The sequence below is a fragment of the Petromyzon marinus genome, unplaced genomic scaffold, assembly GCF_048934315.1.
Source record: "Petromyzon marinus isolate PM22_M1 ecotype Great Lakes invasive population unplaced genomic scaffold, UKy_Petmar_22M1.pri1.0 PM_G_Scaffold_88, whole genome shotgun sequence".
Classification (NCBI taxonomy): Eukaryota; Metazoa; Chordata; class Hyperoartia; order Petromyzontiformes; family Petromyzontidae; genus Petromyzon; species Petromyzon marinus.
Genome location: NW_027423044.1, coordinates 646452 through 661416, shown reverse-complemented (window position 1 = coordinate 661416; position 14965 = coordinate 646452). Strand labels below are relative to the sequence as shown.

General features: G+C 48.5%; 1 protein-coding gene across 1 annotated transcript in view; it reads left to right on the top strand.

The window, feature by feature from the left end:
* The first annotated feature begins 3335 nt into the window (after positions 1 to 3335).
* LOC142921742 (uncharacterized) overlaps positions 3336 to 14965 on the top strand; it is a 178537-nt gene continuing 166907 nt past the window's right edge. The window contains exons 1-3 of the mRNA XM_076063063.1: positions 3336 to 4209; positions 5683 to 5762; positions 12677 to 12841. Coding sequence (XP_075919178.1) covers positions 4197 to 4209; positions 5683 to 5762; positions 12677 to 12841 — 258 coding nt within the window. The 5' untranslated portion in view covers positions 3336 to 4196. The remainder of the gene's footprint in view (positions 4210 to 5682; positions 5763 to 12676; positions 12842 to 14965) is intronic.

The window sequence follows — 14965 nt, the reverse complement described above, 5'->3', positions numbered from 1 at the left end:
CTAGCTTAGTGGTCTAATCACCACACCATGTTGTTGTTGAGTGATTCACTTGGGGCCTTGACAATGTGTCTAGCTTAGTGGTCTAATCACCACACCGTGTTGTTGAGTGATTCACTTGGGGCCTTGACAATGTGTCTAGCTTAGTGGTCTAATCACCACACAGTGTTGTTGTTGTTGAGTGATTCACTTGGGGCCTTGACAATGTGTCTAGCTTAGTGGTCTAATCACCACACCGTGTTGTTGTTGTTGTTGAGTGATTCACTTGGGGCCTTGACAATGTGTCTAGCTTAGTGGTCTAATCACCACACCGTGTAGTTGTTGTTGAGTGATTCACTTGGGGCCTTGACAATGTGTCTAGCTTAGTGGTCTAATCACCACACCGTGGTGTTGTTGTTGTTGGTGAGTAATTCACTTGGGGCCTTGACAATGTGTCTAGCTTAGTGGTCTAATCACCACACCGTGTTGTTGAGTGATTCACTTGGGGCCTTGACAATGTGTCTAGCTTAGTGGCCTAATCACCACACAGTGTTGTTGTTGTTGTTGAGTGATTCACTTGGGGCCTTGACAATGTGTCTAGCTTAGTGGTCTAATCACCACACCTTGTTGTTGTTGAGTGATTCACTTGGGGCCTTGACAATGTGTCTAGCTTAGTGGTCTAATCACCACACCGTGGTGTTGTTGTTGAGTGATTCACTTGGGGCCTTGACAATGTGTCTAGCTTAGTGGTCTAATCACCACACAGTGTTGTTGTTGTTGAGTGATCCACTTGGGGCCTTGACAATGTGTCTAGCTTAGTGGTCTAATCACCACACCGTGGTGTTGTTGTTGTTGAGTGATTCACTTGGGGCCTTGACAATGTGTCTAGCTTAGTGGTCTAATCACCACACCGTGTAGTTGTTGTTGAGTGATTCACTTGGGGCCTTGACAATGTGTCTAGCTTAGTGGTCTAATCACCACACCATGTTGTTGTTGAGTGATTCACTTGGGGCCTTGACAATGTGTCTAGCTTAGTGGTCTAATCACCACACCGTGTTGTTGAGTGATTCACTTGGGGCCTTGACAATGTGTCTAGCTTAGTGGTCTAATCACCACACAGTGTTGTTGTTGTTGAGTGATTCACTTGGGGCCTTGACAATGTGTCTAGCTTAGTGGTCTAATCACCACACCGTGTTGTTGTTGTTGTTGAGTGATTCACTTGGGGCCTTGACAATGTGTCTAGCTTAGTGGTCTAATCACCACACCGTGTAGTTGTTGTTGAGTGATTCACTTGGGGCCTTGACAATGTGTCTAGCTTAGTGGTCTAATCACCACACCATGTTGTTGTTGAGTGATTCACTTGTGGCCTTGACAATGTGTCTAGCTTAGTGGTCTAATCACCACACTGTGTTGTTGTTGTTGAGTGATTCACTTGGGACCTTGACAATGTGTCTAGCTTAGTGGTCTAATCACCACACCATGGTGTTGTTGTTGTTGAGTGATTCACTTGGGGCCTTGACAATGTGTCTAGCTTAGTGGTCTAATCACCACACCGTGTTGTTTTGTTGTTGTTGAGTGATTCACTTGGGGCCTTGACAATGTGTCTAGCTTAGTGGTCTAATCACCACACCGTGGTGTTGTTGTTGTTGTTGAGTGATTCACTTGGGGCCTTGACAATGTGTCTAGCTTAGTGGTCTAATCACCAGACCGTGTTGTTGTTGTTCATTGATTCACTTGGGGCCTTGACAATGCGTCTAGCTTAGTGGTCTAATCACCACACCGTGGTGTTCTTGTTGTTGTTGAGTGATTCACTTGGGGCCTTGACAATGTGTCTAGCTTAGTGGTCTAATCACCACACCGTGGTGTTGTTGTTGAGTGATTCACTTGGGGCCTTGACAATGTGTCTAGCTTAGTGGTCTAATCACCACACCGTGTTGTTGTTGTTGAGTGATTCACTTCGGGCCTTCCAACACCGCCGGCGATGATTATCTCAACCGGTTCTGGGACTCCCCTAGGTCGACTCAGCCTCAAATGAGTAGCTGGTGTAGCGGTGTGTAGTAGTAAAACATCGCTAGCACTGGGGAGACAAAGGCGGCCGGGCGTGGTGCTGGCCACCCACCCCCCTCGTGTGCCACAGTGCCGGTAGCCTTCATAGCTGCTGCTCGCTAACAGCACTTGCCCCTACAGCCTGTTACAGGCTACACGGTGTGGGATCTTTGTGTTATTGTTTGGTGTAAACATGTCAACATGTTGTGAAATTCTATTCCCGTGGGCGTCGAGGGGATGGCCATACCCTGGGCACGCCAGGTGAAGGCAGTGGCAGCAAGTATTCAAATCGCCATCACTTTCCATCTCTTTGGGGGGGGTTTGAGTGTTTCCCCCTCGCACGCCACGTGGAGTTTTCTCCCGGTGCTGCGATTTCCTCCCACACGTGTATAATAACAATAATAAGCACAACTGTTATTACATCTTAAAATAAAATAAAAACTAAATGCAGGACACTTAAGAAAAAAAAATTCACTCGATGTGGCTCTTGGATCAATAGGCACGTGTCAGCTAATTATAGCATTGTGTGGTCACAATGATCAGGAGCACGGGGTAGGCCTTACGTTGAGGGAACTTCATTTGAAGAACTTTGATGTTAAGCTAGATTCATCTTCTTTGGTTCTTTCGGTAAAGTCACCACCACGTAGAATGAGAATAAAATAATAAATTAATAAAATAAAATAACACGATAAAATTCTCACGACGTTTCGGCCACAACACAAGTGGCCTTCATCAGGTGAAGGGACAGCGCTCGCTCCAGCGCTGTCCTCTAGACAGTCTCGTCCCTTCATCTGATGAAGGCCACTTGTGTTGTGGCCGAAACGTCGTGAGAATTTTATTGTGTTATTTTATTTTATCAATTTATTATTTTATTCTCTTTCTATGTGATGGTGACTTTACCGAAAGAACCAAAGAAGATGAATCCTTGCAGTCACGAAAGCTTTAAATCGACAAATGAATCTAGATTCTCATTGTCAGTGCAGCAAAGCACAAAATCAATACAGTAACACCATGAAAATACAATTACCGATTGACGTATTGGGAAACTTGTTGCATTCGTATTTTTGAAAAATGTAAAAATTGCAGCAACAACGCTGTTTGCCCCCACCTCCATTAACGCTACAGCGTAAACAGACGGGCGGTGGCAATTAAAAAAAAAATGATTCCCATTTAAACTTGTAAGTTGCTTTGCCGAGAGATCTCGCTGGTGCCATCTGGATTGCTCTGCAGCAGTGGCGCTGTCTTAATAAATTCCACATTTGTTTTTTTTTCTTGCGTGCACGTACACGGTGTCTGTGCGTCATGCAGGAAGACGGCTATCGGAGGAGTGTGCAAAGAATACAACATGGAGGGGAACGACAATGAAACCTTCAGCCGAAATTTGGGCAGCAGTTTTTCCACGCTCCCCGACTTCAAAATACGGTGCATCTTGGGCAGTGTTTCAGAGAATGAACGAGGTCACCGTCAATCTAGGCAGGTCCGGGAGCCATCGAGCCGTGGCCAGAGTCAGCTAGGGCAAGGTCGCGGTCAAACGGGGCCATTCCAGGTGATGTTGGGTCACGGGTGGTGTCAGATGGGACAAGGTGAAGGTCAATCTGGTGGGCAAATCCAGGGGCCATCGGTTCAAGGTTGGGGTAATAAAGGGCAGGGTCAGCCGGGGGAAGGCGACGGAGTGGCAATTCAAGGCCACAATCAGCCAGGGCAGGGGCCTTCGATTCAAGGTTGGGGTAATAAAGGGCAGGGTCAGCCGGGGGAAGGCGACGGAGTGGCAATTCAAGGCCACAATCAGCCAGGGCAGGGGCCATCGACTCAAGGTTGGGGTAATAAAGGGCAGGGTCAGCCGGGGGAAGGCGACGGAGTGGCAATTCAAGGCCACAATCAGCCAGGGCAGAGCCAATATCACGACGGGAAAAAAAAACCCCAATTGGGCCGAGGTCAGACTCAGCCAAAACAGGGTCAGCGTCAACCCGAGCAGGGCCAGGGACTGTCAGGGCACGCCCATGGTCTGCTGGGGCAAGGCCGAGGTCAACCTAATCAGGGCCTGAGTCAGCCAAGGCAATCTCATTGTCCACTGGGCCAAGTCCAGGAGCCATTGGGTCACGCTTGGGGTCAACTTGGACAAGGTCAAGTGGGTCGTGGTGAAACTGGACAGGTTCAACAAGGTCAAGCACAGGATGCTATTGCAAGGTCAGTCAACTTGGTCATGGTCAAGTGACACCGCCAAGGTCAAGGTATTCCTTTCAGCTGTAGATCATGGCCCCGTGTATCGCCTGGCTCCAATCTGTAAACCAATCGCGCCGCTTATTTTACTTAAAACGATCTCAATCCTCCGATGTCCACATTGATCGCCGAGCACGAATTCCGCTTGCGCTTTTCAACCGGCGTTTGACGTCAGAAGTACGGTGCGGTGCTCTGCTTAGTCATTGACGATAACGATGGTTAGGCAGCGCTTGCCCCAGGAACGCAAGAGGCGGTACGTCCGTCACGCCGCGATGAAAAGCGGCTCGGCCTAGGTGTGCGTGCCTAGGGCAGGTGGACCGCGTTGGCTAGGAGACGTTAACTACCTCGCCTGGTACGCAGGAGGGTCGTGGGTTCGATCCCGACCCCTGACGCCTGTTGCTGTGTATTTGGAGTTTGCGTGTCTCTCTCTCATCATCATCATCACGGTGGCTAGGAGACGTTAACTACCTCGCCCGGTACGCAGGAGGTCGTGGGTTCGATCCCGACCCCTGACGCCTGTTGCTGTGTATTTGGAGTTTGCGTGTCTCTCTCTCATCATCATCATCACGGTGGCTAGGAGATGTTAACTACCTCGCCCGGTACGCAGGAGGGTCGTGGGTTCGATCCCAACCCTGACGCCTGTTGCTGTGTATTTGGAGTTTGCGTGTCTCTCTCTCATCATCATCATCATCACGGTGGCTAGGAGATGTTAACTACCTCGCCCGGTACGCAGGAGGGGCATGGGTTCGATCCCGACCCCTGACGCCCGTGCGTTTGAAAGTTTGCGCGTTCTCCCCACGGCGGTGTTGATGTTGCTCCATGCCCTGCGTTGTTTCCCCGCGCATTTAGAAAAACGTGACGTTTAAGAGTAATGCGGCTGATATACATTGACACGTGGTGATGAACCACTTTGTTGAGCTTATCAACTGTGGCCAGGTCGCTTCTGAACAAGAGCTACGTATCCGAGCGGGCTCTTACGTGGTAAAATAACAAGTTTAGTTTCGTTTAGTTGATGGGTTCCTTTAATGCTGGCTTTTGTCTCCAAAGTTTTTTTGGGAAAAAACTTTTGGTCAGTTCGCCGATTTTTCTACAGGTCAAGCACTTTATATCAGAACGCAATTTTACTGAAGATTTATTCATATTTATGATGCTCATCATAACCTCTCATTGCCGACAGACACCCCGACTGAGCTGAGCACTAAACCTCAGTTGGAAAGTTCTAAAAAGCGATACGTGTGTCAACGTGTACCAATGTACATCTCGTGCGGTGCTATTATGAACGATGTACTTTAATACTCTTTGGTTCTATTGGGTAAAGTCACGTAGGTGAAAATAAACCCAATAGAACCAATAGAACCAAAGAGTATGGATCCTAGCAGTCACGAAAGCTTTAAATCTAGGATGTACTTTAACTTAATTGTGCACAATTTTTGTTCGCAGCTCAAGCAAACATCACTGAGCAGCATCAACCTCGGCAGAGCACGCCACCGCCGCCGCCGCTGCCGCTTGATGGGCAAGAGGCAAGATGACTCGCTGATCACATTGAAACGTGTCCACAGATGTGCATCGTTATTTCACATTAATAATACGGTCATTCTAAGAAAATACCGATTCATCTAGTTTCATATTCTCGGTTCTTTCGGTAAAGTCACCACGTAGAAGGGAAACGATACAATAATAAAAATATAAAACAATAAAATTCTCGCGACGTTTCAAACATCTGAACAAGCTGCCAAATCGCTCTCCGTGGTACTGACGTTTAAAAAAAACTTTTTTCAAATTTTCTTGCTGTGGTTTTCACACCTGACGATGATCGCTGCTTGTGTTGCAGTCGAAACGTCGTGATAATTTTATTGTTTCCCTTTCTACGTGGCGGTGACTTTACCGAAAGAACCGAGAATGTGAATCACTGCAGTCGTGAAAGCTTCAAGTGAAAATTTATTTAGTTTCACGAAGCTTGGGGCTGCTGCCACGGTGCGCAATGGTTCAGCACGCTGGACTTGCGGTCCACAAGGTCGTGATGTCCAGGCGTGCCAGGTTTAATAGGCACGTGTCTACAATGTCCCACCTCTGTCCACTCTGCAGTATATATTGGTACACCGCAGTTGAATGGCAGGCCGCATGTGGTGGGGTAAAGTGTGGGTACTACCATCACTTCCAAGACGTCTCCCCAGCGTGGAGGAGTTCAGCCCCTAGTGAGGGTTTCTCTACCAAGACGTCTTGAACAGCGTGGAAGAGTTCAGCCCCTAGTGAGGGTGTCTTTACCAAGACGTCTTGAACAGCGTGGAAGAGTTCAGCCCCTAGTGAGGGCTTCTCTACCAAGACATCTTGAACAGCGTGGAAGAGTTCAGTCTCTAGTGAGGGTTTCTCTTCCAAGACATCTTGAACAGCGTGGAAGAGTTCAGCCCCTAGTGAGGGTTTCTCTTCCAAGACGTCTTGAACAGCGTGGAAGAGTTCAGCCCCTAGTGAGGGTTTCTCTTCCAAGACGTCTTGAACAGCGTGGAAGAGTTCAGCCCCTAGTGAGGGTTTCTCTTCCAAGATGTCTTGAACAGCGTGGAAGAGTTCATCCCCTAGTGAGGGTTTCTCTACCAAGACGTCTTGAACAGCGTGGAAGAGTTCAGCCCCTAGTGAGGGTTCCTCTACCAAGACGTCTTGAACGGCGTGGAAGAGTTCAGCCCCTAGTGAGGGTTTCACTTCCAAGACGTCTTGAACAGCGTGGAAGAGTTCAGCCCCTAGTGAGGGTTTCTCTACCAAGACGTCTTGAACGGCGTGGAAGAGTTCAGCCCCTAGTGAGGGTTCCTCTACCAAGACGTCTTGAACAGCGTGGAAGAGTTCAGCCCCTAGTGAGGGTTTCTCTTCCTTTAAAACGTCTTGAACAGCGTGGAAGAGTTCAGCCCCTAGTGAGGGTTTCTCTTCCAAGACGTCTTGAACAGCGTGGAAGAGTTCAGCCCCTAGTGAGGGTTTCTCTACCAAGACATCTTGAACAGCGTGGAAGAGTTCAGCCCCTAGTGAGGGTTTCTCTTCCAAGACGTCTTGAACAGCGTGGAAGAGTTCAGCCCCTAGTGAGGGTTCCTCTACCAAGACGTCTTGAACAGCGTGGAAGAGTTCAGCCCCTAGTGAGGGTTTCTCTACCAAGACGTCTTGAACAGCGTGGAAGAGTTCAGCCCCTAGTGAGGGTTTCTCTTCCAAGACGTCTTGAACAGCGTGGAAGAGTTCAGCCCCTAGTGAGGGTTTCTCTTCCAAGATGTCTTGAACAGCGTGGAAGAGTTCAGCCCCTAGTGAAGGTTTCTCTACCAAGACGTCTTGAACAGCGTGGAAGAGTTCAGCCCCTAGTGAGGGTTCCTCTACCAAGACGTCTTGAACGGCGTGGAAGAGTTCAGCCCCTAGTGAGGCTTTCACTTCCAAGGCGTCTTGAACAGCGTGGAAGAGTTCAGCCCCTAGTGAGGGTTTCTCTACCAAGACGTCTTGAACGGCGTGGAAGAGTTCAGCCCCTAGTGAGGGTTCCTCTACCAAGACGTCTTGAACAGCGTGGAAGAGTTCAGCCCCTAGTGAGGGTTTCTCTTCCTTTAAGACGTCTTGAACAGCGTGGAAGAGTTCAGCCCCTAGTGAGGGTTTCTCTTCCAAGACGTCTTGAACAGCGTGGAAGAGTTCAGCCCCTAGTGAGGGTTTCTCTACGAAGACGTCTTGAACAGCGTGGAAGAGTTCAGCCCCTAGTGAGGGTTTCTCTTCCAAGACGTCTTGAACAGCGTGGAAGAGTTCAGCCCCTAGTGAGGGCTTCTCTACCAAGACATCTTGAACAGCGTGGAAGAGTTCAGTCTCTAGTGAGGGTTTCTCTACCAAGACATCCTGAACAGCGTGGAAGAGTTCAGCCCCTAGTGAGGGTTTCTCTTCCAAGACGTCTTGAACAGCGTGGAAGAGTTCAGCCCCTAGTGAGGGTTCCTCTACCAAGACGTCTTGAACAGCGTGGAAGAGTTCAGCCACTAGTGAGGGTTCCTCTACCAAGACGTCTTGAACAGCGTGGAAGAGTTCAGCCCCTAGTGAGGGTTTCTCTACCAAGAGGTCTTGAACAGCGTGGAAGAGTTCAGCCCCTAGTGAGGGTTTCTCTTCCAAGACGTCTTGAACAGCGTGGAAGAGTTCAGCCCCTAGTGAGGGTTTCTCTTCCAAGATGTCTTGAACAGCGTGGAAGAGTTCAGCCCCTAGTGAGGGTTTCTCTACCAAGACGTCTTGAACAGCGTGGAAGAGTTCAGCCCCTAGTGAGGGTTCCTCTACCAAGACGTCTTGAACGGCGTGGAAGAGTTCAGCCCCTAGTGAGGGTTTCACTTCCAAGACGTCTTGAACAGCGTGGAAGAGTTCAGCCCCTAGTGAGGGTTTCTCTACCAAGACGTCTTGAACGGCGTGGAAGAGTTCAGCCCCTAGTGAGGGTTCCTCTACCAAGACGTCTTGAACAGCGTGGAAGAGTTCAGCCCCTAGTGAGGGTTTCTCTTCCAAGACGTCTTGAACAGCGTGGAAGAGTTCAGCCCCTAGTGAGGGTTTCTCTTCCAAGACGTCTTGAACAGCGTGGAAGAGTTTAGCCCTTAGTGAGGGTTTCTCTTCCACGACGTCTTGAACAGCGTGGAAGAGTTTAGCCCCTAGTGAGGGTTTCTCTTCCAAGATGTCTTGAACAGCGTGGAAGAGTTCATCCCCTAGTGAGGGTTTCTCTACCAAGACGTCTTGAACAGCGTGGAAGAGTTCAGCCCCTAGTGAGGGTTCCTCTACCAAGACGTCTTGAACGGCGTGGAAGAGTTCAGCCCCTAGTGAGGGTTTCACTTCCAAGACGTCTTGAACAGCGTGGAAGAGTTCAGCCCCTAGTGAGGGTTTCTCTACCAAGACGTCTTGAACGGCGTGGAAGAGTTCAGCCCCTAGTGAGGGTTCCTCTACCAAGACGTCTTGAACAGCGTGGAAGAGTTCAGCCCCTAGTGAGGGTTTCTCTTCTTTTAAGACGTCTTGAACAGCGTGGAAGAGTTCAGCCCCTAGTGAGGGTTTCTCTTCCAAGACGTCTTGAACAGCGTGGAAGAGTTCAGCCCCTAGTGAGGGTTTCTCTACCAAGACATCTTGAACAGCGTGGAAGAGTTCAGCCCCTAGTGAGGGTTTCTCTTCCAAGACGTCTTGAACAGCGTGGAAGAGTTCAGCCCCTAGTGAGGGTTCCTCTACCAAGACGTCTTGAACAGCGTGGAAGAGTTCAGCCCCTAGTGAGGGTTTCTCTACCAAGACGTCTTGAACAGCGTGGAAGAGTTCAGCCCCTAGTGAGGGTTTCTCTTCAAAGACGTCTTGAACAGCGTGGAAGAGTTCAGCCCCTAGTGAGGGTTTCTCTTCCAAGATGTCTTGAACAGCGTGGAAGAGTTCAGCCCCTAGTGAAGGTTTCTCTACCAAGACGTCTTGAACAGCGTGGAAGAGTTCAGCCCCTAGTGAGGGTTCCTCTACCAAGACGTCTTGAACGGCGTGGAAGAGTTCAGCCCCTAGTGAGGGTTTCACTTCCAAGGCGTCTTGAACAGCGTGGAAGAGTTCAGCCCCTAGTGAGGGTTTCTCTACCAAGACGTCTTGAACGGCGTGGAAGAGTTCAGCCCCTAGTGAGGGTTCCTCTACCAAGACGTCTTGAACAGCGTGGAAGAGTTCAGCCCCTAGTGAGGGTTTCTCTTCCTTTAAGACGTCTTGAACAGCGTGGAAGAGTTCAGCCCCTAGTGAGGGTTTCTCTTCCAAGACGTCTTGAACAGCGTGGAAGAGTTCAGCCCCTAGTGAGGGTTTCTCTACGAAGACGTCTTGAACAGCGTGGAAGAGTTCAGCCCCTAGTGAGGGTTTCTCTTCCAAGACGTCTTGAACAGCGTGGAAGAGTTCAGCCCCTAGTGAGGGCTTCTCTACCAAGACATCTTGAACAGCGTGGAAGAGTTCAGTCTCTAGTGAGGGTTTCTCTACCAAGACATCTTGAACAGCGTGGAAGAGTTCAGCCCCTAGTGAGGGTTTCTCTTCCAAGACGTCTTGAACAGCGTGGAAGAGTTCAGCCCCTAGTGAGGGTTCCTCTACCAAGACGTCTTGAACAGCGTGGAAGAGTTCAGCCACTAGTGAGGGTTCCTCTACCAAGACGTCTTGAACAGCGTGGAAGAGTTCAGCCCCTAGTGAGGGTTTCTCTACCAAGAGGTCTTGAACAGCGTGGAAGAGTTCAGCCCCTAGTGAGGGTTTCTCTTCCAAGACGTCTTGAACAGCGTGGAAGAGTTCAGCCCCTAGTGAGGGTTTCTCTTCCAAGATGTCTTGAACAGCGTGGAAGAGTTCAGCCCCTAGTGAGGGTTTCTCTACCAAGACGTCTTGAACAGCGTGGAAGAGTTCAGCCCCTAGTGAGGGTTCCTCTACCAAGACGTCTTGAACGGCGTGGAAGAGTTCAGCCCCTAGTGAGGGTTTCACTTCCAAGACGTCTTGAACAGCGTGGAAGAGCTCAGCCCCTAGTGAGGGTTTCTCTACCAAGACGTCTTGAACGGCGTGGAAGAGTTCAGCCCCTAGTGAGGGTTCCTCTACCAAGACGTCTTGAACAGCGTGGAAGAGTTCAGCCCCTAGTGAGGGTTTCTCTTCCAAGACGTCTTGAACAGCGTGGAAGAGTTCAGCCCCTAGTGAGGGTTTCTCTTCCAAGACGTCTTGAACAGCGTGGAAGAGTTTAGCCCTTAGTGAGGGTTTCTCTTCCACGACGTCTTGAACAGCGTGGAAGAGTTCAGCCCCTAGTGAGGGTTTCTCTACCAAGATGTCTTGAACAGCGTGGAAGAGTTCAGCCCCTAGTGAGGGTTTCTCTACCAAGACGTCTTGAACAGCGTGGAAGAGTTCAGCCCCTAGTGAGGGTTCCTCTACCAAGACGTCTTGAACAGCGTGGAAGAGTTCAGCCCCTAGTGAGGGTTTCTCTACCAAAACGTCTTGAACAGCGTGGAAGAGTTCAGCCCCTAGTGAGGGTTTCTCTTCCAAGACGTCTTGAACAGCGTGGAAGAGTTCAGCCCCTAGTGAGGGTTTCTCTTCCAAGACGTCTCCCCAGCGTGGAAGAGTTCAGCCCCTAGTGAGGGTTTCTCTACCAAGACGTCTTGAACAGCGTGGAAGAGTTCAGCCCCTAGTGAGGGTTTCTCTTCCAAGACGTCTTGAACAGCGTGGAAGAGTTCAGCCCCTAGTGAGGGTTTCTCTACCAAGACGTCTTGAACAGCATGGAAGAGTTCAGCCCCTAGTGAGGGTTTCTCTAACCAAGACGTCTTGAACAGCGTGGAAGAGTTCAGCCCCTAGTGAGGGTTTCTCTTCCTTTAAGACGTCTAGAACAGCGTGGAAGAGTTCAGCCCCTAGTGAGGGTTTCTCTACGAAGACGTCTTGAACTGCGTGGAAGAGTTCAGCCCTTAGTGAGGGTTTCTCTTCCAAGACGTCTTGAACAGCGTGGAAGAGTTCAGCCCCTAGTGAGGGTTTCTCTACCAAGACGTCTTGAACAGCGTGGAAGAGTTCAGCCCCTAGTGAGGGTTTCACTTCCAAGACGTCTTGAACAGCGTGGAAGAGTTCAGCCCCTAGTGAGGGTTTCTCTACCAAGACGTCTCCCCAGCGTGGAAGAGTTCAGCCCCTAGGGAGGGTTTCTCTTCCAAGACGTCTTGAACAGCGTGGAAGAGTTCAGCCCCTAGTGAGGGTTTCTCTACCAAGACGTCTCCCCAGCGTGGAAGAGTTCAGCCCCTAGGGAGGGTTTCTCTTCCAAGACGTCTTGAACAGCGTGGAAGAGTTCAGCCCCTAGTGAGGGTTTCTCTACCAAGACGTCTCCCCAGCGTGGAAGAGTTCAGCCCCTAGTGAGGGTTTCTCTTCCAAGACGTCTTGAACAGCGTGGAAGAGTTCAGCCTCTACTGAGCGCCCTCTAGTGGAGGCCCTTTTGCCAGCAGTGATTACGATCAAACAATTTCAGATCTGCGCCTTAAACATTTTTACGTTCATAGCACTTGGCAAAGACGTTTTAAGGGAAAGTTAATTTAAAAAATAAAAAAACCGTGTATTTGTGCTTGTACATGACTTGATCGAGTTTTCGGTTGAAATGGAGTAATAATAATCAGTTCAACACGTAGGCTTTCACGACCAATTATATTCGTATAATAAATGTTTTTTGGGTTATATCGCGTAAAGTATGAATGTGTAAATGTTGTGGATTTACTCTCCGACACACCGGTGGGCCGAAGTAGTAATTCACTGGCGCGTTTTGTTTACGTGACAAACCTCACTGGCTGGGTCGGGTGGTGGAGGGTAACGACACACACTTACGCGAGCCAACCCAAGAACGTTTATCGCGAATGATCGGTCATCGGGCAGCGGAAAATCTTGATGTGTTCACGACACTACGGCTTGGGAAGCTGCTGACACACGCTCCTCATGCCGTGTGTTGTGTTTGGTTGTTTTTTTTTCTTCGCAGAATAAAGATCACGTGTCAAGGACGTACAATTCTTTGCGCTGTGAAATGAACAAGTTGAACATGTGGAAGGTCAGAGTTCACTCTGAGCTCAGCAAAAAGGAGGAAGCTGTCAGAATGGCCCAGGAGACGGCCGACGCTCTGCAGAAATCAACTCGACAAACACAGGTGGGTAGCAGCAGCAGTAAGTGGTCTCATTTCTCTAAAGCAGTGCTTCTCAGTGTGGTCACTTACCCCCGGTATCACCGGTGGTCCACCACGCTCCTCCGGGTGGTCCTCAGGGCTGTGAGTAACACAGGTGGGCAACAGCAGCAGCAGTAAGTGGTCTTATTTCTCTAAAGCAGTGCTTCTCACAGTGTGGTCACCCTCCCTCCCTCCCCCGTACCACCGGTGGTCCTCCATGCTCCTCCGGGTGGTCGCGGGGTTGTGATGCAGGCTGATCCGGAGAGTAATTACAATGTACGTCATTATTATTATTAAATTAAACTCGTGATATTTAAAAATTAGGTGAGGAAAAACGACCTTAACCCTCGGGTCTAAATGCGCCCCCCCTAAAAAAAAACCTCGTAGCTGCGTTTAAAAAAATAAAGCGTTTGTATTCCCGTAATATGAGTGATTTAGTGTTACTGCTATTTAGAGAAACAAGCGAATGGCTGAGTTGGTTTGCGGGCCGACGACTTGTCGAGTTTCCGCGGAGTATTTGTGCATTGCGCGCGGTCATTCTCTTGGCCTTTAATCTTTGGTTACTTCGGTAAAGTCACGTGGTAGGTATAAAGATGATAAAATGTCCACGACGTTTCGATCGCAACACCTCAAGCGCTTTGTCCTAGGGCGGTAAAAAAAGTAATCCCTGCAGTGGAACTGCTGAACCAGCGAGAGAGTCCTGTCACAACAACAACAACAACAGCAGCAGCAGCAAGAGGTTTAATTTTTATTTTCGCCTGAGGACGACCGCCGCCTGTGGTGTCGCGATGGAAACGTCGTGATTTGATTTATTATTTTGTGTTGTATTTTTATACGCGCTACGCGACTTTACTTGAATGAAAGCAAAGACTGTGGATTCCTGCGGTGACGAAAAACTTCAAATCTCTTAGTCTTATTAAATTTTTATTTAAATATTTCGTGACTGCAGGGATTCATATTCTTGGTTCTTTCGGTAAAGTCACCGCCACGTAGAAGGGAATCAATAAAATAATAAAAATTTAAAACGATCAAATTATCATGACGTTTCGACTGCAACGCAAGCGATCATCGTCAGGTGTGAAAACCACAGCAAGAAAACAATTTTCACCGCCGCTCTTTAAAAAAAAATTCTTGCTGTGGTTTTCACACCTGATGATGATTGCTTGTGTTGCAGTCGAAACGTCGTGAGACTTTTATTGTTTGATATTTTTTATTATTTTATTGTTTCCCTTCTACGTGGTGGTGACTTTACCGAATGAACCAAAGATTATGGATTCCTGCAGTGACGTAAACTTCAAATCTCTTCTTCGTCTTCTTCTTGATTCTTTCGGTAAAGTCGCCACGTAGAAGGGAAAAAATAAAATAATAAAAATTTAAAACAATAAAATTCTCACGACGTTTTGACTGCAACGCAAGCGATCATCATCAGGTGTGAAAACCACCGCAAGAAAAAAATGTCACCGCCACTTTTTTAAAATTTTCTTGCTGTGGTTTTCACACCTGACGATGATTGCTTGTGTTGCCGTCGAAACGTCGTGAGAATTATATTGTTTTATATTTTTATTACTTTATTGTTTCCCTTCTACGTGGTGACTTTACCGAAAGAACCAAAAATAAATCTCTTAGTCTTGTCGACTAAAGCAGTGAAACGCTTTCATTCAATGTTGGTGTGAGTGGCTCCTCATTTCTCCAAACCCAAACATTTATTGTCAGCTAATCGGTAAACTTCATCAATCTTTTGACGTAGACACGTAGCCAATGATCAGGTTTGGTTTTCCTCAGTGCACTGTGTGTATGTTGAACTTCTTTCACACCGTACGTAGCCAACCGTGCTGTGTGTGTATATTGAACATCTTTCACACCGTACGTAGCCAACCGTGCTACGTGTGTGTATGTTGAACATCTTTCACACCGTGCGTAGCCAACCATGCTACGTGTGTGTATGTTGAACTTCTTTCACACCGTACGTAGCCAACCGTGCTACGTGTGTGTATGTTGAACATCTTTCACACCGTACGTAGCCAACCGTGCTATGTGTGTGTATGTTGAACTTCTTTCACACCGTACGTAGTCAACCGTGCTATGTGTGTGTGTGTATGTTGAACTTCT